This window comes from Salvelinus fontinalis, chromosome 13, assembly GCF_029448725.1.
Source record: "Salvelinus fontinalis isolate EN_2023a chromosome 13, ASM2944872v1, whole genome shotgun sequence".
Lineage (NCBI taxonomy): Eukaryota > Metazoa > Chordata > Actinopteri > Salmoniformes > Salmonidae > Salvelinus > Salvelinus fontinalis.
Window position 1 is genome coordinate 1,875,700 of NC_074677.1, and position 24,772 is coordinate 1,900,471.

Sequence of the window (24,772 nt, forward strand, 5' to 3'; positions counted from 1 at the left end):
GTAGTAGTAGTAGTAGTAGTAGTAGTAGTAGTAGTATAGTGCACTATAATAGTAGTAGTATAGTAGTAGTAGTAGTAGTAGTAGTAGTAGTAGTAGTAGTAGTAGTAGTAGTAGTATAGTGTACTGTGGTAGTAGTAGTAGTAGTAGTAGAGTAGTAGTAGCAGTAGTAGTATTAGTAGTGGTAATAGTATAGTGTACTATAGTAGTAGTGGTATATTAGTAGTAGTAGTAGTAGTAGTCGTAGTAGTAGTAGTAGTAGTGTTGGTATTGTAGTAGTGCTGTAGATATGGTAGTAGTATAATAGTAGTAGTATAGTAGTAGTATGGTGTAGTATAGCGGTAGTATAACAGTAGCAGTATAGTAGTGGTATAGTAGTAGTAGTATAGTGGCAGTATAGAGTAGTATAGCGGTAGTATAACAGCAGTAGTATAGTAGTAGTATGGTAATAGTAGTATAGTTGCAGTATAGAGTAGTATAGCGGTAGTATAATAGTAGTAGTATAGTAGTAGTATAGTAGTAGTATGGAGTAGTATAGCGGTAGTATAATAGTAGTAGTAATGTGGTAGTGTGGGGTAGTATAGTGGTAGTAAAATAGTAGTATACCTTGTTATGGGTAACAATCGTTCATTGAAGTGCTTATATTATTATGTGTATTATTTGTCAATTGTGGGAATAAATTAAGATAATCAAGATGTTTAATTTTTAATAGATAGATGGAGTACAACCGAGGTGAAATAAGTGGTGAAATAAGGAATATAATATCTATTGTTTACAGGAAACTCATTCAACACCTTTAGACAAAGCTGTATGGGAAAAGGGTTTAAAAAAGTGTTGATGGGGGACAGAATGCAGTCAGACCATCAAATAATTGGTTCACACATTAGTCTTACAAAATTTCCACGAGAGCGAGGATATTGGACATGTTTATCAAAGCCTACTAGATGACATCTTGTTTTTAACCAGGACAGAAGAATATATCACTGATTTTTTCCCCCGACATAGGTACAGCAGATCCCCTTATTGTACGGGACACTTTTAAATGTGCCTTTAGAGGCCACAAAATGCAATATACATCTCTAAAACTAAAACTATGTACATCAAAAGAGTTCATATTAACAAAGGGAATGTTGGGCTAACAACAATGAGAACTGTACCAGAGAGGTATAGAATAAGTTAAAGAAAAACTTAAAAGGAAAGGTGGAACTTATTCAAGAAAGATCAAGTGTAATATATTATAAAACAAATAGCTAACTGGATGGAATATGGGGAAAAAAGCACCTGATTATTTTTGCATCTTCAACATAGAAATGCAACAATGCAACAAACCAAAAAAAAAAAAACAATGCAACAAACCAAAAATAATTTACAGACAGGGGTTACAAATGACAGAGTCATCCATCATTCATCAAACGGTGTTTTGAAAAAGTAAGCAGAGTACTTTAATGTTTTTATTTCAGACTCCTCCACTAACTGAGGTAATGTTTAGTTATTATTTTTATTTATTTTTTCCTTTATTTAACTAGGCCAGTCAGTTAAGAACAAATTCGTATTTACAATGGCGACAAACCAAAAGGCAAAAGGCCTCCTGCGGGGACAGGGGCTGGGATTACATCGTTTTTTAAAAATTAAATAAAAATGTAGGACAAATCACACATCACGACAAGAGACAACACAACACTACATAAAGAGAGACCTAAGACAACAACATAGAGTAATTGTAAGGATTTTTGTACTATTAATACTGTAAAATTAACAGCTGAGAGAAAGACTCATATGAAGGCCAAAATACAGAGGAACTTCTTGACGCAATTAAAATCTTTAAATCCTGGAAATCTCCAGGGCTGGATGGCACAGCAGTTGAGATATATCAAACATTTTTTTGATGTACTCAGAGGTCCGGTATTAGGATGTTTTAACCACTCCTATAAAATGGCAGACTATCAGATACTCAGCAAGAAGATCTGATTTCTCTGTTACTGTAACAGGACCCAGGTGGTAAATATAAAGATCCAGTGTAGTGATGCAAATATTCTTGCAAAATGTAGAGAACATTGAATTAAAATAGTATTGTCAGATATTATTCATCCTAATCAGACAGGTTTTTTACATGGACGATACAATGGAGATAATATCAGACAAGTGGGGAGGTAGGTAGCCTAGTGGTTAGAGCAGGTAGCCTAGTGGTTAGAGTAGGTAGCCTAGTGGTTAGAGCAGGTAGCCTAGTGGTTAGAGCAGGTAGCCTAGTGGTTAGAGCAGGTAGCCTAGTGGTTAGAGCAGGTAGCCTAGTGGTTAGAGCAGGTAGCCTAGTGGTTAGAGTAGGTAGCCTAGTGGTTAGAGTAGGTAGCCTAGTGGTTAGAGCAGGTAGCCTAGAGGTTAGAGTAGGTAGCCTAGTGGTTAGAGCAGGTAGCCTAGTGGTTAGAGCAGGTATCCTAGTGGTTAGAGCAGGTAGCCTAGTGGTTAGAGCAGGTATCCTAGTGGTTAGAGCAGGTAGCCTAGTGGTTAGGAAAGGACAGACAAAGCATTTGTTCTACCACACGACGAAGGTACTACAAAGTATCTGTCCTACCACAAGACATATTCTTCAAAGGTTAACTTCTTTGGGCTGCAAGGCCGAAGCCGGGCACAATATGACAACAGCCACTTCAAGTGCAGGGCGCGAAATTCAAAATATATTTTTTAGAAATATTTAACTTTCACACATTAACAAGTCCAATACAGCATATGAAAGACAAACATCTTGTGAATCCAGCCACATGTCCGATTTTTAAAATGTTTTACAGCGAAAACACCACGTATATTTATGTTAGCTCACCACCAAATACAAAAAAGCACAGACATTTTTCACAGCACAGGTAGCATGCACAAAACCAACCAAACTAACCAAGAACCAACCAAACTAACCAAGAAACAACTTCATCAGATGACAGTCTTATAACATGTTATACAATAAATCTATGTTTTGTTCGAAAATGTGCATATTTGAGGTATAAATCATAGTTTTACATTGCAGCTACAATCGGAAATAGCACCGAAGCAGCTAGAACAATTACAGAGACCAAATTGAAATACCTAAATACCTAAATACTCATCATAAAACATTTATGAAAAATACATGGTGTACAGCAAATTAAAGACAAATTAAAGACAAACATCTTGTGAATCCAGCCACATGTCCGATTTTTAAAATGTTTTACAGCGAAAACACCACGTATATTTATGTTAGCTCACCACCAAATACAAAAAAGCACAGACATTTTTCACAGCACAGGTAGCATGCACAAAACCAACCAAACTAACCAAGAACCAACCAAACTAACCAACAAACAACTTAATCAGATGACTGTCTTATAACATGTTATACAATAAATCTATGTTTCGTTCGAAAAATGTGCATATTTGAGGTATAAATCAGTTTTACATTGCAGCTACCATCACAGCTACCGTCACAAATAGGACCGAAGCATCCAGAGTAATTACAGACACCAACGTCAAATACCCAAATACTCATCATAAAACATTTCTGAAAAATCGATGGTGTATAGCAAATTAACTGACTAGTTAAATAAAGGTTCAAATAAAGAGCTGGAAACAATAGAACACTATGAACCATCTGGGAAACAGGGCCTAGTACTCATAGTTGACTTTGAAAAGGCCTTTGATAAAGTACGACTGGAATTTATATATACTTAATTGCCTGGAATATTTTAATTTTGGAGAATCTCTTACACAATGGGGTAAAGTTATGTATAGTAACCACAGGTGTAAAATAGTGGCTACTTTTCAGAAAGTATTAAACTGAGGAGTAAAACAAGGTTGTTCACTTTTAGCATATCTATTTATTATATATTATATATTATATATATTATTATATCTATATCTATTTAGTATGGCCATCGAAATGTTAGGTATTAAATTAGATCCAAAAGAAGCATCGAGGGGCTAGAAATCCAGGGCTTAAAAACAAAGGTGTTGACGATTGATATTTTCACTTAAAACCTCAATGTGGATCCTTCCACAGCCTCAAAGAGGATCTAGATCATTTTTCTAACCTCTCTAGATTACAACTGAACTACTCCATATTACATATTAGGTCACAAAAACATACAAGTGGACAAACTCAGTATTCATATCCATAAATAAATAATCTCACTACAATATATTTTAATAGAAAGTTAGCCAATTTAGATCAAATATTGCTACCATGGAAAGGACAACTTGTCTATTTGTTGTAAAATCACCCTGATTAATTATTTAGTCATGTCGCAGTTAACCTATTTACTTATGGCCCAGCCTACACCTAACGATTTGTTTTAATAAGTTCATGAGCAAAGAATATTCCATTTTATTTGGAACAGCAAGCCAGACAAAATTAAACAGGTCTATTTATAATTATTATTTATATAACGAATACGAATTCGGAGGGCAGAAGTGATTAAACATTAAAGCATTTATTTATTTATTTATTTATATTTATTTATATTTTTCAATCTGTAGAAATTTTGAGAAAAGAAAGGTTCAGATCCTTTGTGAAACATCACAGTTGAAAAATATATGGCAAATAGAAATCAAAACGGTATGGTCTTCAGAGATAAATGAAGGGGTTGAGGGTTAGGTGTAGAATAGTAGCAGTGGTGGTAATATGGTTTGTTATAGTAGTAGTAATACTGCATTAGTATAGTAGTAGTATAGTCGTAGTAGTACTGTATTAGTATAGCAGTAGTAGTAGTGGTGTAGTATAGTAGTAGCAGTGGTGGTAATATGGGTTATTATAGTAGTAGTAATACTGCATTAGTATAGTAGTAGTAATACTGCATTAGTATAGTAGTAGTAATACTGCATTAGTATAGTAGTAGTAATACTGTATTAGTATAGTAGTAGTATAGTCATAGTAGTACTGTATTAGTATAGCAGTAGTAGTAGTGGTGTAGTATAGTAGTAGCAGTGGTAGTAGTAGTAGTAGTAGTAGTAGCAGTACTGTATTAATATAGTAGTATTAATACTGTATTAGTATAGTAGTAGTATAGTCATAGTAGTACTGTATTAGTATAGCAGTAGTAGTAGTGGTGTAGTATAGTAGTAGCAGTGGTAGTAGTAGTAGTAGTGGTAGCAGTACTGTATTAATATAGTAGCAGTATAGTATGTGTAGTAGCAGTACTGTATTAGTATAGTAGTAGTGTAGTAGTAGTATTATAGTAGTAGTATAGTCATAGTAGTACTGTATTAGTATAGCAGTAGTAGTATAGTTGTAGTAGTACTGTATTAATATAGTAGCAGTATAGTATGTGTAGTAGCAGTACTGTATTCGTATAGTACCAGTTTGGTAGTAGTAGCACTGTATTTGTATAGTAGTAGTGTAGTAGTAGTATTATAGTAGTAGCGTAGTAATAGTTAGCGTAGTAGTAGCATGGTGTAGTATAGTAAAAGTAATACTGCATTAGTATAGTACTAGTATTATAGTAAATAGTAGTAGTAGTGATATATTAGTATAGTTGTAGTACTGGTGGTTGTATTGTGTATAGTAGTAGTACGGTAGTATTGTATTAGTATAATATTAGTATAGAGGTACTATTATGGTAGTGGGCAGTACTCTGGCAGTTGGGATTTAAGTCCTGGCTGGAGCTGTGGCCAGAGAGAATGCAGGTAATGCACTGTAGTAGTATATTATTAATAAAGTAGTAATATAGTAGTAGTATATTAGTAATATAGTAGTAATATAGGGGTAGTATGTTAGTAGTATAGTAGTAATATAGTAGTAGTATATTAGTAATACAGTAGTAGTATAGTGGTAGTACATTAGTAATGTAGTATTAATATAGTGGTAGTACATTAGTAATGTAGTAGTAATATAGAAGTAGTAAATTAGTAATACAGTAGTAATAAAGTAGTAATATAGTAGTAGTACATTAGTAATATAGTGTTAATATAGTGGTAGTACATTAGTAATATAGTAGTAATATAGTAGTAGTATATGTGTAATATAGTAGTAATATAGTAGTAGTAAATTAGTAATACAGTAGTAATATAGTGGTAGTATAGTAGTAATATAGTAGTAGTATATGTGTAATATAGTAGTAATATAGTAGTAGTACATTAGTAATATAGTAGTAATATAGTAGTAATATAGTAGTAGTATATTAGTAATGTAGTATAGTAGTAATAAAGTAGTAATATAGTAGTAGTACATTAGTAATATAGTAGTAATATAGTAGTAGTATATTAGTAATGTAGTATAGTAGTAATATAGTAGTAGTATATTGGTAATATAGTAGTAATATAGTAGTAGTACAGGTGTAATATAGTAGTAATATAGTAGTAATATAGTAGTAGTATATGTGTAATATAGTAGTAATATAGTAGTAATATAGTAGTAGTATATTAGTAATGTAGTATAGTAGTAATATAGTAGTAGTATATGTGTAATATAGTAGTAATATAGTAATAATATAGTAGTAGTATATTAGTAATGTAATATAGTAGTAATATAGTAGTAGTACATGTGTAATATAGTAGTAATATAGTAGTAGTATATGTGTAATATAGTAGTAATATAGTAGTAATATAGTAGTAGTATATTAGTAATGTAGTATAGTAGTAATATAGTAGTAGTATATGTGTAATATAGTAGTAATATAGTAGTAATATAGTAGTAGTACATGTGTAATATAGTAGTAATATAGTAGTAATATAGTAGTAGTATATGTGTAATATAGTAGTAATATAGTAGTAATATAGTAGTAATATCCTGGGGTGGGCATTACTCTGGAAGCAGGAGTATATTTACTGGATTTGACTAAATCTGATGATCATCCCAACCCTCTCCCTGTCCCCAGGTCCTGCCATTGTCCTGTCCTTCTTCATCGCAGCGCTGGCCTCTGTGATGGCTGGACTGTGTTATGCTGAGTTTGGGGCCCGCGTCCCCAAGACGGGCTCAGCCTACCTGTACAGCTACGTCACAGTGGGAGAACTCTGGGCCTTCATCACGGGATGGAACCTCATCCTCTCTTACGTTATCGGTGAGACAGGCAGCCGTTAGTATTATTAAAAGGTAGACTAAGCAAGATGCTGTTGCAATGCATGAAATAAACACAAAGTGGATTCATTTCCACAACAACTAAGAGCGTTGAAGAGCGAGGCTAAACTTGTCCTCTGTTTTGGTCCCGTCCCGTAGCAGCATGAAGACACCGTATGAATGAATGTAGAAGAGCAAAGTCTTGCATCTTGCTCATCTTAATATCTGTGGTGTTATGTGTTAGACCGTCTACCTTTATTTAACCAGGTCATTTGAAAATGTTTATCAGCTACAAGCTGGGCGATGAAACGGAAGAATACACTGAGTGTACAAAACATTAAGGACGACTTCCTAGTATGTTCATGGGGGCATGGACTCTACAAGGTGTCAAAAGCGTTCCACAGGGATGCTGGCCCATGTTGACCCCAATGCTTCCCACAGTTGTGTCAAGTTAGCTGGATGTCTTTTGGGTGGGGGATCATTCTTGATACACACAGGAAACTGTTGAGCATGAAACGCCCAGTAGCGTTGTAGTTCTTGACACAAACCGGTGCGCCTGGCACCTACTACCATACCACGTTCAAAGGCACTTTTATAGTCTAAATTAAATCTTGTGTCTTGCCCATTCACCCTCTGAATGGCACCATACACAATCCATTTTTCAATTGTCTCAAGGCTTAAAAATCCTTCTTTAATAAACCTCTCTCCCCCCTTCATCTACACTGATTGAAGTGGATTTGACAGGTGACGTCAATAAGGGATCATAGTTTTCACCTGGATTCAAGTGGTCAGTCTGTGTCATGGAATGAGCAGGTGTTCCTAATGTTTTGTCTATTCAGTGTAAAGACAGAGCCTTTTTTGTTAGATCACTAACTTGCTTCACATGTGGTGAGAGTTGGGTAGAGAGTTGGGTAGAGAGTTGGTTAGAGAGTTGGTTAGAGAGTTGGGAAGAGAGTTGGGTAGAGAGTTGGGAAGAGAGTTGGGAAGAGAGTTGGGAAGAGAGTTGGGTAGAGAGTTGGTTAGAGAGTTGGTTAGAGAGTTGGGAAGAGAGTTGGGTAGAGAGTTGGTTAGTGAGTTGGGTAGAGAGTTGGTTAGAGAGTTGGTTAGTGAGTTGGGTAGAGAGTTGGGTAGAGAGTTGGGTAGAGAGTTGGGTAGAGAGTTGGGTAGAGAGTTGGGTAGAGAGTTGGGTAGAGAGTTGGTTAGAGAGTTGGGTAGAGAGTTGGGTAGAGAGTTGGGTAGAGAGTTGGGTAGAGAGTTGGGTAGAGAGTTGGGTAGAGAGTTGGGTAGAGAGTTGGTTAGAGAGTTGGGTAGAGAGTTGGGTAGAGAGTTGGGTAGAGAGTTGGGTAGAGAGTTGGGTAGAGAGTTGGGTAGAGAGTTGGGAAGAGAGTTGGGTAGAGAGTTGGGAAGAGAGTTGGGAAGAGGGTTGGGTAGAGAGTTGGGTAGAGAGTTGGGTAGAGAGTTGGTTAGAGAGTTGGGTAGAGAGTTGGGTAGAGAGTTGGGTAGAGAGTTGGGTAGAGAGTTGGGTAGAGAGTTGGGTAGAGAGTTGGGTAGAGAGTTGGGTAGAGAGTTGGGTAGAGAGTTGGTTAGAGAGTTGGGTAGAGAGTTGGTTAGAGAGTTGGTTAGAGAGTTGGTTAGAGAGTTGGTTAGAGAGTTGGGTAGAGAGTTGGGTAGAGAGTTGATGGAGAGTTGGGAAGAGAGTTTGTTAGAGAGTTGTGTAGAGACTTGGGGAGAGAGTTGGGTAGAGAGTTGAGTAGAGAGTTGGTTAGTGAGTTGGGTAGAGACTTGGGTAGAGAGTTGGGTAGAGAGTAGGTTAGAGAGTTGGGTAGAGAGTAGGCTAGAGAGTTGGGAAGAGAGTTGGTTAGAGAGTTGGGAAGAGAGTTGGGTAGAGAGTTGGGTAGAGAGTTGGGTAGAGAGTTGGGTAGAGAGTTTGGCAGAGAGTTGGGTAGAGAGTTGGTTAGAGAGTTGGGAAGAGAGTTGGGAAGAGAGTTGGGTAGAGAGTTGGGTAGAGAGTTGGGAAGAGAGTTGGGAAGAGAGTAGGTTAGAGAGTTGGGAAGAGAAATGGGTAGAGAGTTGGGAAGAGAGTTGGTTAGAGAGTTGGTTAGAGAGTTGGTTAGAGAGTTGGGAAGAGAGTTGGGAAGAGAGTTGGTTAGAGAGTTGGGAAGAGAGTAGGTTAGAGAGTTGGGAAGAGAGTTGGGAAGAGAGTTGGGAAGAGAGTTGGTTAGAGAGTTGGGTAGAGAGTTGTGTAGAGAGTTGGTTAGAGAGTTGGGAAGAGAGTTGGGAAGAGAGTTGGTTAGAGAGTTGGGTAGAGAGTTGGTTAGAGAGTTGGTTAGAGAGTTGGGTAGAGGGTTGGGTAGAGAGTTGGGTAGAGAGTTGGGTAGAGAGTTGGTTAGAGAGTTGGTTAGAGAGTTGGGAAGAGAGTTGGGTAGAGAGTTGGGAAGAGAGTTGGGAAGAGAGTTGGGAAGAGAGTTGGGTAGAGAGTTGGTTAGAGAGTTGGTTAGAGAGTTGGGAAGAGAGTTGGGTAGAGAGTTGGTTAGTGAGTTGGGTAGAGAGTTGGTTAGAGAGTTGGTTAGTGAGTTGGGTAGAGAGTTGGGTAGAGAGTTGGGTAGAGAGTTGGGTAGAGAGTTGGGTAGAGAGTTGGGTAGAGAGTTGGGTAGAGAGTTGGTTAGAGAGTTGGGTAGAGAGTTGGGTAGAGAGTTGGGTAGAGAGTTGGGTAGAGAGTTGGGTAGAGAGTTGGGTAGAGAGTTGGTTAGAGAGTTGTGTAGAGAGTTGGGTAGAGAGTTGGGTAGAGAGTTGGGTAGAGAGTTGGGTAGAGAGTTGGGTAGAGAGTTGGTTAGAGAGTTGGTTAGAGAGTTGGGTAGAGAGTTGGTTAGAGAGTTGGGTAGAGAGTTGGGTAGAGAGTTGGTTAGAGAGTTGGTTAGAGAGTTGGGTAGAGAGTTGGTTAGAGAGTTGGGTAGAGAGTTGGGTAGAGAGTTGGGTAGAGAGTTGGTTAGAGAGTTGGTTAGAGAGTTGATTAGAGAGTTGGTTAGAGAGTTGGGAAGATATTTGGTTAGAGAGTAGGTTAGAGAGTTGGGAAGAGAGTTGGGAAGAGAGTTGGGTAGAGAGTTGGGAAGAGAGTTGGGAAGAGGGTTGGGTAGAGAGTTGGGTAGAGAGTTGGGTAGAGAGTTGGTTAGAGAGTTGGGTAGAGAGTTGGGTAGAGAGTTGGGTAGAGAGTTGTGTAGAGAGTTGGGTAGAGAGTTGGGTAGAGAGTTGGGTAGAGAGTTGGGTAGAGAGTTGGTTAGAGAGTTGGGTAGAGAGTTGGGTAGAGAGTTGGTTAGAGAGTTGGTTAGAGAGTTGGTTAGAGAGTTGGTTAGAGAGTTGGGTAGAGAGTTGGTTAGAGAGTTGGGAAGAGAGTTTGTTAGAGAGTTGTGTAGAGAGTTGGGGAGAGAGTTGGGTAGAGAGTTGGGTAGAGAGTTGGGTAGAGAGTTGGTTAGTGAGTTGGGTAGAGACTTGGGTAGAGAGTTGGGTAGAGAGTAGGTTAGAGAGTTGGGTAGAGAGTAGGTTAGAGAGTTGGGAAGAGAGTTGGTTAGAGAGTTGGGAAGAGAGTTGGGTAGAGAGTTGGGTAGAGAGTTGGGTAGAGAGTTGGGTAGAGAGTTTGGCAGAGAGTTGGGTAGAGAGTTGGTTAGAGTGTTGGGAAGAGAGTTGGGAAGAGAGTTGGGTAGAGAGTTGGGTAGAGAGTTGGGAAGAGAGTTGGGAAGAGAGTAGGTTAGAGAGTTGGGAAGAGAAATGGGTAGAGATTTGGGAAGAGAGTTGGTTAGAGAGTTGGTTAGAGAGTTGGTTAGAGAGTTGGGAAGAGAGTTGGGAAGAGAGTTGGGAAGAGAGTTGGTTAGAGAGTTGGGAAGAGAGTAGGTTAGAGAGTTGGGAAGAGAGTTGGGAAGAGAGTTGGGAAGAGAGTTGGTTAGAGAGTTGGGTAGAGAGTTGTGTAGAGAGTTGGTTAGAGAGTTGGGAAGAGAGTTGGGAAGAGAGTTGGTTAGAGAGTTGGGTAGAGAGTTGGTTAGAGAGTTGGTTAGAGAGTTGGGTAGAGAGTTGGTTAGAGAGTTGGGTAGAGAGTTGGGTAGAGAGTTGGTTAGAGAGTTGGTTAGAGAGTTGGGAAGAGAGTTGGGAAGAGAGTTGGGTAGAGAGTTGGTTAGAGAGTTGGGTAGAGAGTTGGGTAGAGAGTTGGGTAGAGAGTTGGGTAGAGAGTTGTTTAGAGAGTTGGGAAGATAGTTGGTTAGAGAGTTGGGAAGAGAGTTGGTTTGAGAGTTGGGTAGAGAGTTGGTTTGAGAGTTGGTTAGAGAGTTGGGTAGAGAGTTGGTTAGAGAGTTGGGTAGAGAGTTGGTTAGAGAGTTGGGTAGAGAGTTGGGTAGAGAGTTGGTTAGATAGTTGGTTAGAGAGTTGGGTAGAGAGTTGGGTAGAGAGTTGGGAAGAGAGTTGGGAAGAGAGTAGGTTAGAGAGTTGGGAAGAGAGTTGGGTAGAGAGTTGGGTAGAGAGTTGGGTAGAGAGTTGGGTAGAGAGTTGGTTAGAGAGTTGGTTAGAGAGTTTGGTAGAGAGTTGGTTAGAGAGTTGGGTAGAGAGTTGGTTAGAGAGTTGGGTAGAGAGTTGGGTAGAGAGTTGGTTAGAGAGTTGGTTAGATAGTTGGTTAGAGAGTTGGGTAGAGAGTTGGGTAGAGAGTTGGTTAGAGAGTTGGGAAGAGAGTAGGTTAGAGAGTTGGGAAGAGAGTTGGGTAGAGAGTTGGGTAGAGAGTTGGGTAGAGAGTTGGTTAGAGAGTTGGTTAGAGAGTTTGTTAGAGAGTTGGGTAGAGAGTTGGTTAGTGAGTTGGGTAGAGAGTAGGTTAGAGAGTTGGGAAGAGAGTTGGGAAGAGAGTTGGGTAGAGAGTTGGGTAGTGAGTTGGGTAGAGAGTTGGGTAGTGAGTTGGGTAGAGAGTTGGGGAGAGAGTTGGGTAGAGAGTTGGGTAGAGAGTTGGTTAGAGAGTTGGGTAGAGAGTTGGGTAGAGAGTTGGGTAGAGAGTTGGGTCGAGAGTTGGGTCGAGAGTTGGGGAGAGAGTTGGGGAGAGAGTTGGGTAGAGAGTTGGGTAGAGAGTTGGTTAGAGAGTTGGGTAGAGAGTTGGGTAGAGAGTTGGGTAGAGAGTTGGGGAGAGAGTTGGTTAGAGAGTTGGGTAGAGAGTTGGGTAGAGAGTTGGGTAGAGAGTTGGGGAGAGAGTTGGGGAGAGAGTTGGGTAGAGAGTTGGGTAGAGAGTTGGGTAGAGAGTTGGGTAGAGAGTTGGGTAGAGAGTTGGGTAGAGAGTTGGGGAGAGAGTTGGGTAGAGAGTTGGTTAGAGAGTTGGGTAGAGAGTTGGGTAGAGAGTTGGGTAGAGAGTTGGGTAGAGAGTTGGGGAAAGAGTTGGGTAGTGAGTTGGGTAGTGAGTTGGGTAGAGAGTTGGGTAGAGAGTTGGGTAGTGAGTTGGGTAGAGAGTTGGGTAGAGAGTTGGGTAGAGAGTTGGGTAGAGAGTTGGGTAGAGAGTTGGGTAGAGAGTTGGGTAGAGAGTTGGGTAGAGAGTTGGGTAGAGAGTTGGGCAGAGAGTTGGGTAGAGAGTTGGGCAGAGAGTTTGGCAGAGAGTTGGGCAGTGAGTTGGGTAGAGAGTTGGGTAGAGAGTTGGGTAGAGAGTTGGGTAGAGAGTTGGGTAGAGAGTTGGTTAGAGAGTTGGTTAGAGAGTTGGTTAGAGAGTTGGGCAGAGAGTTGGGTAGAGAGTTGGTTAGAGATTTGGGTAGAGAGTTGGCTAGAGAGTTGGCTAGAGAGTTGGGTAGAGAGTTGGGTAGAGAGTTGGGTAGAGAGTTGGTTAGAGAGTTGGTTAGAGAGTTGGTTAGAGAGTTGGTTAGAGAGTTGGGTAGAGAGTTGGGTAGAGAGTTGGGTAGAGAGTTGGGTAGAGAGTTGGGTAGAGAGTTGGGTAGAGAGTTGGGTAGAGAGTTGGGTAGAGAGTTGGGTAGAGAGTTGGGAAGAGAGTTGGGTAGAGAGTTGGGAAGAGAGTTGGGAAGAGAGTTGGTTAGAGAGTTGGGAAGAGAGTTGGGAAGAGAGTTGGGAAGAGAGTTGGGAAGAGAGTTGGGTAGAGAGTTGGGTAGAGAGTTGGGTAGAGAGTTGGGTAGAGAGTTGGGTAGAGAGTTGGGTAGAGAGTTGGGTAGAGAGTTGGGTAGAGAGTTGGTTAGAGAGTTGGGAAGAGAGTTGGGCAGAGAGTTGGGCAGAGAGTTGGGCAGAGAGTTGGGCAGTGAGTTGGGTAGAGAGTTGGGTAGAGAGTTGGGTAGAGAGTTGGGTAGAGAGTTGGGTAGAGAGTTGGTTAGAGAGTTGGGTAGAGAGTTGGTTAGAGAGTTGGTTAGAGAGTTGGTTAGAGAGTTGGTTAGAGAGTTGGTTAGAGAGTTGGGCAGAGAGTTGGGCAGAGAGTTGGTTAGAGATTTGGGTAGAGAGTTGGCTAGAGAGTTGGTTAGAGAGTTGGGTAGAGAGTTGGGAAGAGAGTTGGTTAGAGAGTTGGGTAGAGAGTTGGGTAGAGAGTTGGGTAGAGAGTTGGGTAGAGAGTTGGGAAGAGAGTTGGTTAGAGAGTTTGGTAGAGAGTTTGGTAGAGAGTTGGGTAGAGAGTTGGGTAGAGAGTTGGGTAGAGAGTTGGGTAGAGAGTTGGGTAGAGAGTTGGGTAGAGAGTTGGGAAGAGAGTTGGGAAGAGAGTTGGGTAGAGAGTTGGGTAGAGAGTTGGGTAGAGAGTTGGGTAGAGAGTTGGGAAGAGAGTTGGGAAGAGAGTTGGTTAGAGAGTTGGGAAGAGAGTTGGGTAGAGAGTTGGGCAGAGAGTTTGGCAGAGAGTTGGGCAGAGAGTTGGGCAGAGAGTTGGGCAGAGAGTTGGTTAGAGAGTTGGTTAGAGAGTTGGGTAGAGAGTTGGTTAGAGAGTTGGGTAGAGAGTTGGGTAGAGAGTTGGGTAGAGAGTTGGGTAGAGAGTTGGGTAGAGAGTTGGGTAGAGAGTTGGGTAGAGAGTTGGGTAGAGAGTTGGGTAGAGAGTTGGGAAGAGAGTTGGGTAGAGAGTTGGGTAGAGAGTTGGGTAGAGAGTTGGCTAGAGAGTTGGGTAGAGAGTTGGGTAGAGAGTTGGGTAGAGAGTTGGTTAGAGAGTTGGGTAGAGAGTTGGGTAGAGAGTTGGGTAGAGAGTTGGGTAGAGAGTTGTGTAGAGAGTTGGGTAGAGAGTTGGGAAGAGAGTTGGTTAGAGAGTTGGGTAGAGAGTTGGGTAGAGAGTTGGTTAGAGAGTTGGGTAGAGAGTTGGGTAGAGAGTTGGGTAGAGAGTTGGGTAGAGAGTTGGGCAGAGAGTTGGGCAGAGAGTTGGGTAGAGAGTTGGGTAGAGAGTTGGGTAGAGAGTTGGGTAGAGAGTTGGGTAGAGAGTTGGGTAGAGAGTTGGGTAGAGAGTTGGGTAGAGAGTTGGGTAGAGAGTTGGGTAGAGAGTTGGTTAGAGAGTTGGGTAGAGGGTTGGGTAGAGAGTTGGGTAGAGAGTTGGGAAGAGCGTTGGGTAGAGAGTTGGGTAGAGGGTTGGGTAGAGGGTTGGGAAGAGGGTTGGGTAGAGAGTTGGTTAGAGAGTTGGGTAGAGAGTTGGGTAGAGAGTTGGCTAGAGAGTTGGTTAGAGAGTTGGTTAGAGAGTTGGGTAGAGAGTTGGTTAGAGAGTTGGGAAGAGGGTTGGGTAGAGAGTTAGGTAGAGAGTTGGGTAGAGAGTTGGGTAGAGAGTTGGTTAGATAGTTGGGTAGAGAGTTGGGTAGAGAGTTGGTTAGAGAGTTGGGTAGAGAGTTGGGAAGAGGGTTGGGTAGAGAGTTGGGTAGAGAGTTGGTTAGAGAGTTGGTTAGAGAGTTGGTTAGAGAGTTGGTTAGAGAGTTGGGTAGAGAGTTGGGTAGAGAGTTGGTTAGAGAGTTGGGTAGAGAGTTGGGAAGAGGGTTGGGTAGAGAGTTAGTTAGAGAGTTGGGTAGAGAGTTGGTTAGAGAGTTGGGTAGAGAGTTGGGTAGAGAGTTGGTTAGAGAGTTGGGTAGAGAGTTGTGTAGAGAGTTGGGAAGAGAGTTTAGAACGGGGCTAGGGGTTGAGTTGGTTCTTTAAATAAATTATTTATGCAAATGTTTGGTTCATACATTTCACTCTCTTTTCATCTCTGTGTCTCTCCCTCTCTGTCTGTCTCTCTCTCCCTTTGTCTCTGTCTCTCCCTCTATCTGAATCTGTCTGTCTCTCCCTCTGTTTCTCTCTGTCTTTCTCCCTCTATCTGTCTCTCTCTATCTGTCTCTGTCTGTCTCTCCCTCTGTTTGTCTCTGTCTCTCCCTCCCGCTGCCAGGTACCTCCAGTGTAGCACGAGCATGGAGTGCTACGTTTGATGAATTGATAGGGAAACATATAGAAGCCTTCTGCAGACAGTACATGGCCATGAAAGCCCCTGGGATACTGGCAGAGTACCCTGACATGTTCGCTGTGCTCATCATCATCACCCTCACAGGTACACACACACCACACACGCACACACACACACACACACGCACACATGCACACGCGCACGCGCACACGCACACGCACACGCACACGCACACGCACACGCACACACACACACACACACACACACACACACACACACACACACACACACACACACACACACACACACACACACCTTCACCCGTCTTGTCAGCTCTAATCTAACTCTCTCTCTTTCCCTTTTTCCTGTTTTATTCTGAAACGTTTTGTAGGTCTGTTGTCGTTTGGAGTGAAGGAGTCAGCTGTGGTCAACAAAGTGTTTACGTGTATCAACGTGCTGGTGTTATTGTTCATGGTGGTCTCTGGACTGGTTAAAGGAACCCTGAACAACTGGCGTCTGGACCCTGATGTCATCTTACACAACAACTCCACACAAAAGTAAACACAAACAAACACACACACACGTATGTAGTTGCCTAGTTAAATGAAGGTTAAATTAAATAATTAAATAATAAATAAAACCAGTTCTGTCCTTTATCTGTTGTCTGTTAATGTTCTGGATTATGTTATGTGTCATGTTTGGTGTGTAAATGTGGCTTTCGCTAAATGGGATCATAATAAAATACCAAATACATACATACACACACAGTATACTAGTGTGTATTTAATGATCTCTTTCTCTCAGCATGACAGGGCCCTTGCCGTCGGCGGAGAGTCTAGGAGTGGGCGGGTTCATGCCATTTGGCTTCACCGGCGTCCTATCAGGCGCTGCCACCTGTTTCTACGCCTTCGTGGGATTCGACTGTATCGCCACGACAGGTCAGTGTGGGAGGCGCCAACTTCCATCACCAGTGGTGTAGCGGAGGTACCGAAACACACGTCGCTGGTGAAAGCTCCCTTCCACGGTCTTCAAATTAAAAAGGGATTGTTTTTTCCTGTCAACTTACTTGACATTTTTTAAAGAGAAATAAAACGTTGTGAACATTTTCTAAATTTCTAAGAAATGCAAAAATGAAGATGAATTGATTGCATATGTCTTCACCCCCCTGAGGTAATAACTGGTGGAAACACCTTTGGCAGCCATTACAGCTGTGAATCATTTGGAAAACGATTCTACCAACCTGAACCTGAGGGAGACATGCAGTCTCTTCAGAACGGATTCACACCCCTTCACATTTTCAATTTTTTTTTGAGTCACAGCCTGAATTTAAAACGGATTACATTGATAGTTTTTGTGACTGGCCTACACATAATACCCCATGTCAAAGTGGAAATATATTTTTCTAAACATTTACAAATGAATTTTAAAAAATGAAAATCTGAAATATCTTGAGTCAAAAAGCTTAGGATAGATATAGGTCTGTAACAGTTTGGGTCTAGAGTGTCTCCCCCTTTGAAGAGGGGGATGACCGCGGCAGCTTTCCAATCTATGGGAATCTCAGACGATACGAAAGAGAGGTTGAACAGGCTAGTAATAGGGGTTGCAACAATTTCGGCTGATCATTTTAGAAAGAGAAGGTCCAGATTGTCTAACCCAGCTGATTTGTAGGGATCCAGATTGTGGTGGAAAGGTGGAAAGCATGGACAGCCGTAGAGAAATAGTTATTGAATTCTCAATTATTGTGGATTTATCTGTGGTGACAGTGTTTCCTAGCCCCAGTGCAGTGGGCAGCTGGGAGGTGCTCTTATTCTCCATGGACTTTACAGTGTCCCAGATCTTTCTGGAGTTTGTGCTACAGGATGCATATTTCTGTTTGAAAAAGCTAGCCTTAGCTTTCCTAACTGCCTGTGTTTATTGGTTCCTAACGTCCCTGAAAAGTTGCATATCACTGGGGTTTATCAGGATGTTTTTGTGCTGGTCAAGGGCAGTCAGATCTGGAGTGAACCAAGGGCTATATCTGTTCTTGGTTCTACATGTTTTGAAAGGGGCTTGTTTAAGATGGCGAGGAAGGCACTTTTAAAGAATAACCAGGCATCCTCTACTGACGGGATGAGGTCAATGTCATTCCAGGATATCCCTGCCAGGTCGATTTCTTTCACTTTGAAATAGGTTGTGTAGATCTGGAGGTACCTCTGACTTCTAACCCCTGACCTCTGACCCCTGATCTCTGACCCCAGGTGAGGAGGTGAAGAACCCTCAGAAGGCCATTCCCATCGGCATCGTGTCGTCGCTCCTCATCTGTTTCGTGGCCTACTTCGGAGTGTCTGCTGCTCTCACCATGATGATGCCCTACTACCTCCTAGACAACAACAGTCCTCTGCCTGCAGCCTTTAAATATGTAGGCTGGGAGGGAGCCACTTACGCTGTGGCTGTAGGGTCGCTGTGTGCTCTGTCCACCAGGTTAGTACACAAACTGTACATCTATGTATTGAAGGTGATTCAACACACACACCTAGCCTCACCTTGACCTGTATGTACACACACACCCTGCTGATGTGATCAGTGAGTTTAGCTCACACAGCCAGGTGTGTGTGTGTGTGTGCGTGTGTCTCTCTCTTAGTGAGTATATATTTAACCATGGGGGTATTTGATTCCCCTGCTGTCTATTAATATCAGTAGAGAGAGATCTGGCAGGTCAAATTGTCCCATAAATCTAACAGGTATATCATGTTCATTATGAACTGGGTGGTTCGAGCCCTGAATGCTGATTGGCTGACAGCCGTGGTATAGCAAATCAATCAAATGTATTTATAAAGCACTTCTTACATCAGCTGATATCTCAAAGTGCTGTACAGAAACTCAGCCTAAAACCCCAAACAGCAAGCAATGCAGGTGTAGAAGCACGATGGCTAGGAAAAACCTAGGAAGAAACCTAGAGAGGAACGACTCCCTAGAAAGGCCAAAACCTTGGAAGGTTACAGGGAGCTACGTTACAGGGAGCTACATTACAAGGAGCTACATTACAGGGAGCTACATTACAGGGAGCTACATTACAGGGAGCTACATTACAGGGAGCTACAGGGAGCTACATTACAGGGAGCTACATTACAGGGAGTTACATTACAGGGAGCTACATTACAGGGAGCTACATTACAGGGAGCTACATTACAGGGAGCTACATTACAGGGATCTACGTTACAGGGAGCTACGTTACAGGGAGCTACGTTACAGGGAGCTACGTTACAGGGTGCTACATTACATTACAGGGAGCTACATTACATTACAGGGAGCTACATTACAGGGAGCTACGTTACAGGGAGCTACGTTACAGGGAGCTACATTACAGGGAGCTACATTACAGGGAGCTACGTTACAGGGAGCTACGTTACAGGGAGCTAATTTACAGGGAGCTAATTTACAGGGAGCTACATTACAGGGAGCTACATTACAGGGAGCTAATTTACAGGGAGCTACATTACAGGGAGCTACATTACAGGGTGCTACATTACAGGGAGCTACATTACAGGGAGCTACATTACAGGGAGCTACATTACAGGGAGCTACATTACAGGGAGCTACGTTACAGGGAGCTACATTACAGGGAGCTACATTACAGGGAGCTACATTACAGGGAGCTACATTACAGGAAGCTACATTACAGGGAGCTACAGGGAGCTACATTACAGGGAGCTACGTTACAGGGAGCTACATTACAGGGAGCTACATTACAGGGAGCTACATTACAGGGAGCTACATTACAGGGAGCTACATTACAGGGAGCTACATTACAGGGAGCTACATTACAGGGAGCTACATTACAGGGATCTACGTTACAGGGAGCTACGTTACAGGGAGCTACGTTACAGGGAGCTACGTTACAGGGTGCTACATTACATTACAGGGAGCTACATTACATTACAGGGAGCTACATTACAGGGAGCTACGTTACAGGGAGCTACGTTACAGGGAGCTACATTACAGGGAGCTACATTACAGGGAGCTACATTACAGGGAGCTACGTTACAGGGAGCTAATTTACAGGGAGCTAATTTACAGGGAGCTACATTACAGGGAGCTACATTACAGGGAGCTAATTTACAGGGAGCTACATTACAGGGAGCTACATTACAGGGTGCTACATTACAGGGAGCTACATTACAGGGAGCTACATTACAGGGAGCTACATTACAGGGAGCTACGTTACAGGGAGCTACATTACAGGGAGCTACATTACAGGGAGCTACATTACAGGGAGCTACATTACAGGAAGCTACATTACAGGGAGCTACAGGGAGCTACATTACAGGGAGCTACGTTACAGGGAGCTACTTTACAGGGAGCTACATTACAGGGAGCTACTTTACAGGGAGCTACTTTACAGGGAGCTAATTTACAGGGTGCTACGTTACAGGGAGCTACATTACAGGGAGCTACATTACAGGGAGCTACATTACAGGGAGCTACATTACAGGGAGCTACATTACAGGAAGCTAAATTACAGGGAGCTACAGGGAGCTACATTACAGGGTTCTACGTTACAGGGAGCTACTTTACAGGGAGCTACATTACAGGGAGCTACTTTACAGGGTGCTATGTTACAGGGAGCTACATTACAGGGAGCTACATTACAGGGAGCTACATTACAGGGAGCTACATTACAGGAAGCTAAATTACAGGGAGCTACAGGGAGCTACATTACAGGGTTCTACGTTACAGGGAGCTACTTTACAGGGAGCTACATTACAGGGAGCGACTTTACAGGGAGCTACATTACAGGGAGCTACTTTACAGGGATCTACGTTACAGGGAGCTACAGGGAGCTACATTACAGGGAGCTATGTTACAGCGAGCTACATTACAGGGAGCTACATTACAGGGAGCTACATTACAGGGAGCTACATTACAGGGAGCTACGTTACAGGGTGCTACGTTACAGGGAGCTACATTACAGGGAGCTACATTACAGGGAGCTACATTACAGGGTGCTACATTACAGAGAGCTACATTACAGAGAGCTACATTACAGGGAGCTACATTACAGGGAGCTACATTACAGGGAGCTACATTACAGGGAGCTACATTACAGAGAGCTACATTACAGGGAGCTACATTACAGGGAGCTACATTACAGGGAGCTACATTACAGGAGCTACATTACAGGGAGATACATTACAGGGAGCTACATTACATGGAGCTACATTACAGGGAGCTACGTTACAGGGAGCTACATTACAGAGAGCTACATTACCGGGAGCTACGTTACAGGGAGCTACGTTACAGGGAGCTACGTTACAAGGAGCTACATTACAGGGAGCTACATTACAGAGAGCTACATTACAGGGAGCTACGTTACAGGGAGCTATGTTACAGGGAGCTACATTACAGGGAGCTACATTACAGGGAGCTACATTACAGGGAGCTACATTACAGGGAGCTACATTACAGGGAGCTACATTACATTACAGGGAGCTACATTACAGGGAGCTACGTTACAGGGAGCTATGTTACAGGGAGCTACATTACAGGGAGCTACATTACAGGGAGCTACATTACATTACAGGGTGCTACGTTACAGGGAGCTACGTTACAGGGTGCTACATTACAGGGAGCTACATTACAGGGAGCTACGTTACAGGGAGCTACATTACAGGGAGCTACATTACAGGGAGCTACATTACAGGATGCTACATTACAGGGAGCTACATTACAGGGAGCTACATTACAGGGACCTACATTACAGAGAGCTACATTACAGGGAGCTATGTTACAGGGAGCTCCATTACAGGGAGCTCCATTACAGGGAGCTCCATTACAGGGAGCTCCATTACAGGGAGCTCCATTACAGGGAGCTCCATTACAGGGAGCTACATTACAGGGAGCTACATTACAGGATGCTACATTACAGGGAGCTACATTACAGGGAGCTACATTACAGGGAGCTACATTACAGGGAGCTACGCTACATTACAGGGAGCTACATTACATTACAGGGAGCTACATTACAGGGAGCTACGTTACATTACAGGGAGCTACATTACATTACAGGGAGCTACATTACAGGGAGCTACATTACAGGGAGCTACATTACAGGGAGCTACATTACAGGGAGCTACGTTACATTACAGGGAGCTACATTACATTACAGGGAGCTACATTACAGGGAGCTACATTACAGGATGCTACATTACAGGGAGCTACATTACAGGGAGCTACGTTACATTACAGGGAGCTACATTACATTACAGGGAGCTACATTACATTACAGGATGCTACATTACAGGGAGCTACATTACAGGGAGCTACATTACAGTGAGCTACGCTACAGGGAGCTACATTACAGGGTGCTACATTACATTACAGGGAGCTACATTACATTACAGAGAGCTACATTACAGGGAGCTACGTTACAGAGAGCCTCATTACAGGGAGCTACATTACAGGGAGCTACATTACATTACAGGATGCTACATTACAGGGAGCTACGTTACAGGGAGCTACGTTACAGGGAGCTACGTTACAGGGAGCTACGTTACAGGGAGCTACATTACAGGGTGCTACATTACATTACAGGGAGCTACATTACATTACAGGGAGCTACATTACAGGGAGCTACATTACAGGGAGCTACATTACCGGGAGCTACATTACAGGGAGCTACATTACAGGGTGCTACATTACATTACAGGGAGCTACATTACATTACAGGGAGCTACATTACAGGGAGCTACATTACAGGGAGCTACATTACAGGGAGCTACATTACCGGGAGCTACATTACAGGGTGGATTTTGATTTTTGCCTCCTTGTCTATTCCTGCTCTATACTAGTTTGACCCTTCTTTTAAGCCTTCACCCTATTTCTCTCCTGACTGTCACTTCACACTCTCCCCTACCAGATCTCTCTCCCCTCAACCCTTCCTCCTCTCCCCTACCAAATCTCTCTCCCCTCAACCCTTCCTCCTCTCCTCTACCAAATCTCTCTCCCCTCAACCCTTCCTCCTCTCCCCTACCAGATCTCTCTCCCCTCAACCCTTCCTCCTCTCCTCTACCAAATCTCTCTCCCCTCAACCCTTCCTCCTCTCCTCTATCAAATTGCTCTCCCCTCACCCCTTCTCTACCAAATTCTTCTCCTCTGTTCCCCCACTTCACCCTCACCCCTCGTAAACCTACCATTCTATCCCAATCTCCCTCTCTCCTCATCCCTTTCCTCTCCCTCCCTCCCTCCAGTCTCCTGGGCTCGATGTTCCCTCTCCCTCGTATAATATTTGCCATGTCTCGCGACGGCCTCCTCTTCTCCTTCTTGGCCCGCATCAGTGAGAGGAAGACACCCATCATGTCCACCATAGCCGCTGGAGTCATGTCTGGTAAGCAGCGTCAGGGGTTAGGGGTTAGAGGTTAGGGAAGACATCCATCATGTCCATCATAGCCGCTGGGGTCATGTCTGGTAAGCAGCGTCAGGGGTAAGAGGTTAGAGGTTAGGGAAGACACCCATCATGTCCATCATAGCCGCTGGGGTCATGTCTGGTAAGCAGCGTCAGGGGTTAGGGGTTAGAGGTTAGGGAAGACATCCATCATGTCCACCATAGCCGCTGGGGTCATGTCTGGTAAACAGTGCCAGGGGTAAGAGGTCAGGGGTTAAATGACAAGAGTTAGAGGTGGGCGGACAGTGGTAGAGAGAGGAGCTGCATGGTGTTGTTGTTTACCTAGCTGTCATCTCCTTGAAGAGAGAGGTCAAAGTTAATAAATACATAACAATAAATAAAACTGGTGTTCAGAGTGCTGTGACCCAGTTAGTCACCTGAGGACCTCCAGCACGTCAGATTGGACCCCAGCTCTGTGGATGATGGGGCCAAGCAGTTCGTTTTGCTTTTGGTGCTGTGACCCAGTTAGTCACCTGAGGACCTCCAGTACATCAGATTGGACCCCAGCTCTGTGGATGATGGAGAGAGTAGGGAGAGGAGAGAGAGAGCAGAAAAGGGAGAGAGTAGAGGAGAAAGGAGAGAGAGTAGTTAGAAGAGAGAGGAGATGACTTAAAGGAGATAGAGATAGAGGGGATAGACGAGACAGAGGAGTTAGATTAGATAGAGGAGAGAGAAGAGATAGATGAGTTAGATTAGACAGAGGAGAGAGAAGAGATATAGAAGTTATATTAGACAGAGGAGTTAGATTAGACAGAGAAGTTAGATTAGACAGAGGAGAGAGAAGAGATAGAGGAGATAGAGGAGTTAGATTAGACAGAGAAGTTAGATTAGACAGAGGAGAGAGAAGAGATAGAGGAGATAGAGGAGTTAGATTAGACAGAGAAGTTAGATTAGACAGAGGAGTTAGATTAGACAGAGGAGGGAGAAGAGTTCGAGTTGATAGAGGAGATAGAGGAGACAGATGATATAGAGGAGATAGAGGAGATAGGAGACAGCAGAGATAGAGGAGACAGATAAGTTAGATTAGACAGAGGAGACAGATGAGAGAGAGGAGAGAGAGGAGACAAAGGAGATAGAGGAGACAGAGGAGACAGAGGAGACAAAGGAGACAGAGGAGAGAGAGGAGACAGAGGAGAAAGAGGAGACAGAGGAGACAGAGGAGACAGAGGAGAGAGAGGAGAGAGAGGAGAGAGAGGAGAGACAAAGGAGACAGAGGAGAGAGAGGAGAGAGAGAAGACAGAGGAGAGAGAGGAGAGAGAGGAGACAGAGGAGAGAGAGGAGAGAGAGGAGAGAGAGGAGAGAGAGGAGAGAGAGGAGAGAGAGGAGAGAGAGGAGACAGAGGAGACAGAGGAGACAGAGAGACAGAGGAGACAGACGAGAGAGAGGAGAGAGAGGAGACAGAGGAGACAGAGGAGACAGAGGAGAGAGAGGAGACAGAGGAGACAGAGGAGACAGAGGAGACAAAGGAGACAGAGGAGACAGAGGAGACAGAGGAGAGACAGAGGAGACAGAGGAGAAAGAGGAGACAGAGGAGACAGAGGAGATAGAGGAGACAGAGGAGACAGAGGAGAGAGAGGAGAGAGAGGAGACAGAGGAGACAGAGGAGACAGAGGAGAGAGAGGAGACAGAGGAGACAGAGGAGACAGAGGAGAGAGAGGAGAGAGGAGACAGAGGAGACAGAGGAGAGAGAGGAGACAGAGGAGACAGAGGAGACAGAGGAGACAGAGGAGACAGAGGAGAGTAAGGAGACAGAGGAGACAGAGGAGACAGAGGAGACAGAGGAGAGAGAGGAGACAGAGGAGAGAGAGGAGAGAGAGGAGACAGAGGAGACAGAGGAGACAGAGGAGACAGAGGAGAGAGAGGAGACAGAGGAGACAGAGGAGACAGAGGAGAGAGAGGAGACAGAGGAGACAAAGGAGAGAGAGGAGACAGAGGAGACAGAGGAGACAGAGGAGACAAAGGAGACAGAGGAGACAGAGGAGAGAGAGGAGGGAGAGGAGACAGA

The 24,772-nt window shown here is 43.3% G+C and overlaps 1 protein-coding gene across 3 annotated transcripts in view; it reads left to right on the forward strand.

The window, feature by feature from the left end:
- LOC129867903 (high affinity cationic amino acid transporter 1-like) overlaps positions 1 to 24,772 on the forward strand; it is a 77,947-nt gene that overhangs the window by 13,344 nt on the left and 39,831 nt on the right. For all 3 annotated transcript variants that reach the window (XM_055941377.1, XM_055941379.1, XM_055941378.1), the window contains 6 exons: positions 6,831 to 7,013; positions 15,333 to 15,491; positions 15,739 to 15,904; positions 16,152 to 16,285; positions 17,585 to 17,807; positions 22,574 to 22,710. In XM_055941377.1, the coding sequence (XP_055797352.1) occupies positions 6,831 to 7,013; positions 15,333 to 15,491; positions 15,739 to 15,904; positions 16,152 to 16,285; positions 17,585 to 17,807; positions 22,574 to 22,710 (1,002 nt within the window). The remainder of the gene's footprint in view (positions 1 to 6,830; positions 7,014 to 15,332; positions 15,492 to 15,738; positions 15,905 to 16,151; positions 16,286 to 17,584; positions 17,808 to 22,573; positions 22,711 to 24,772) is intronic.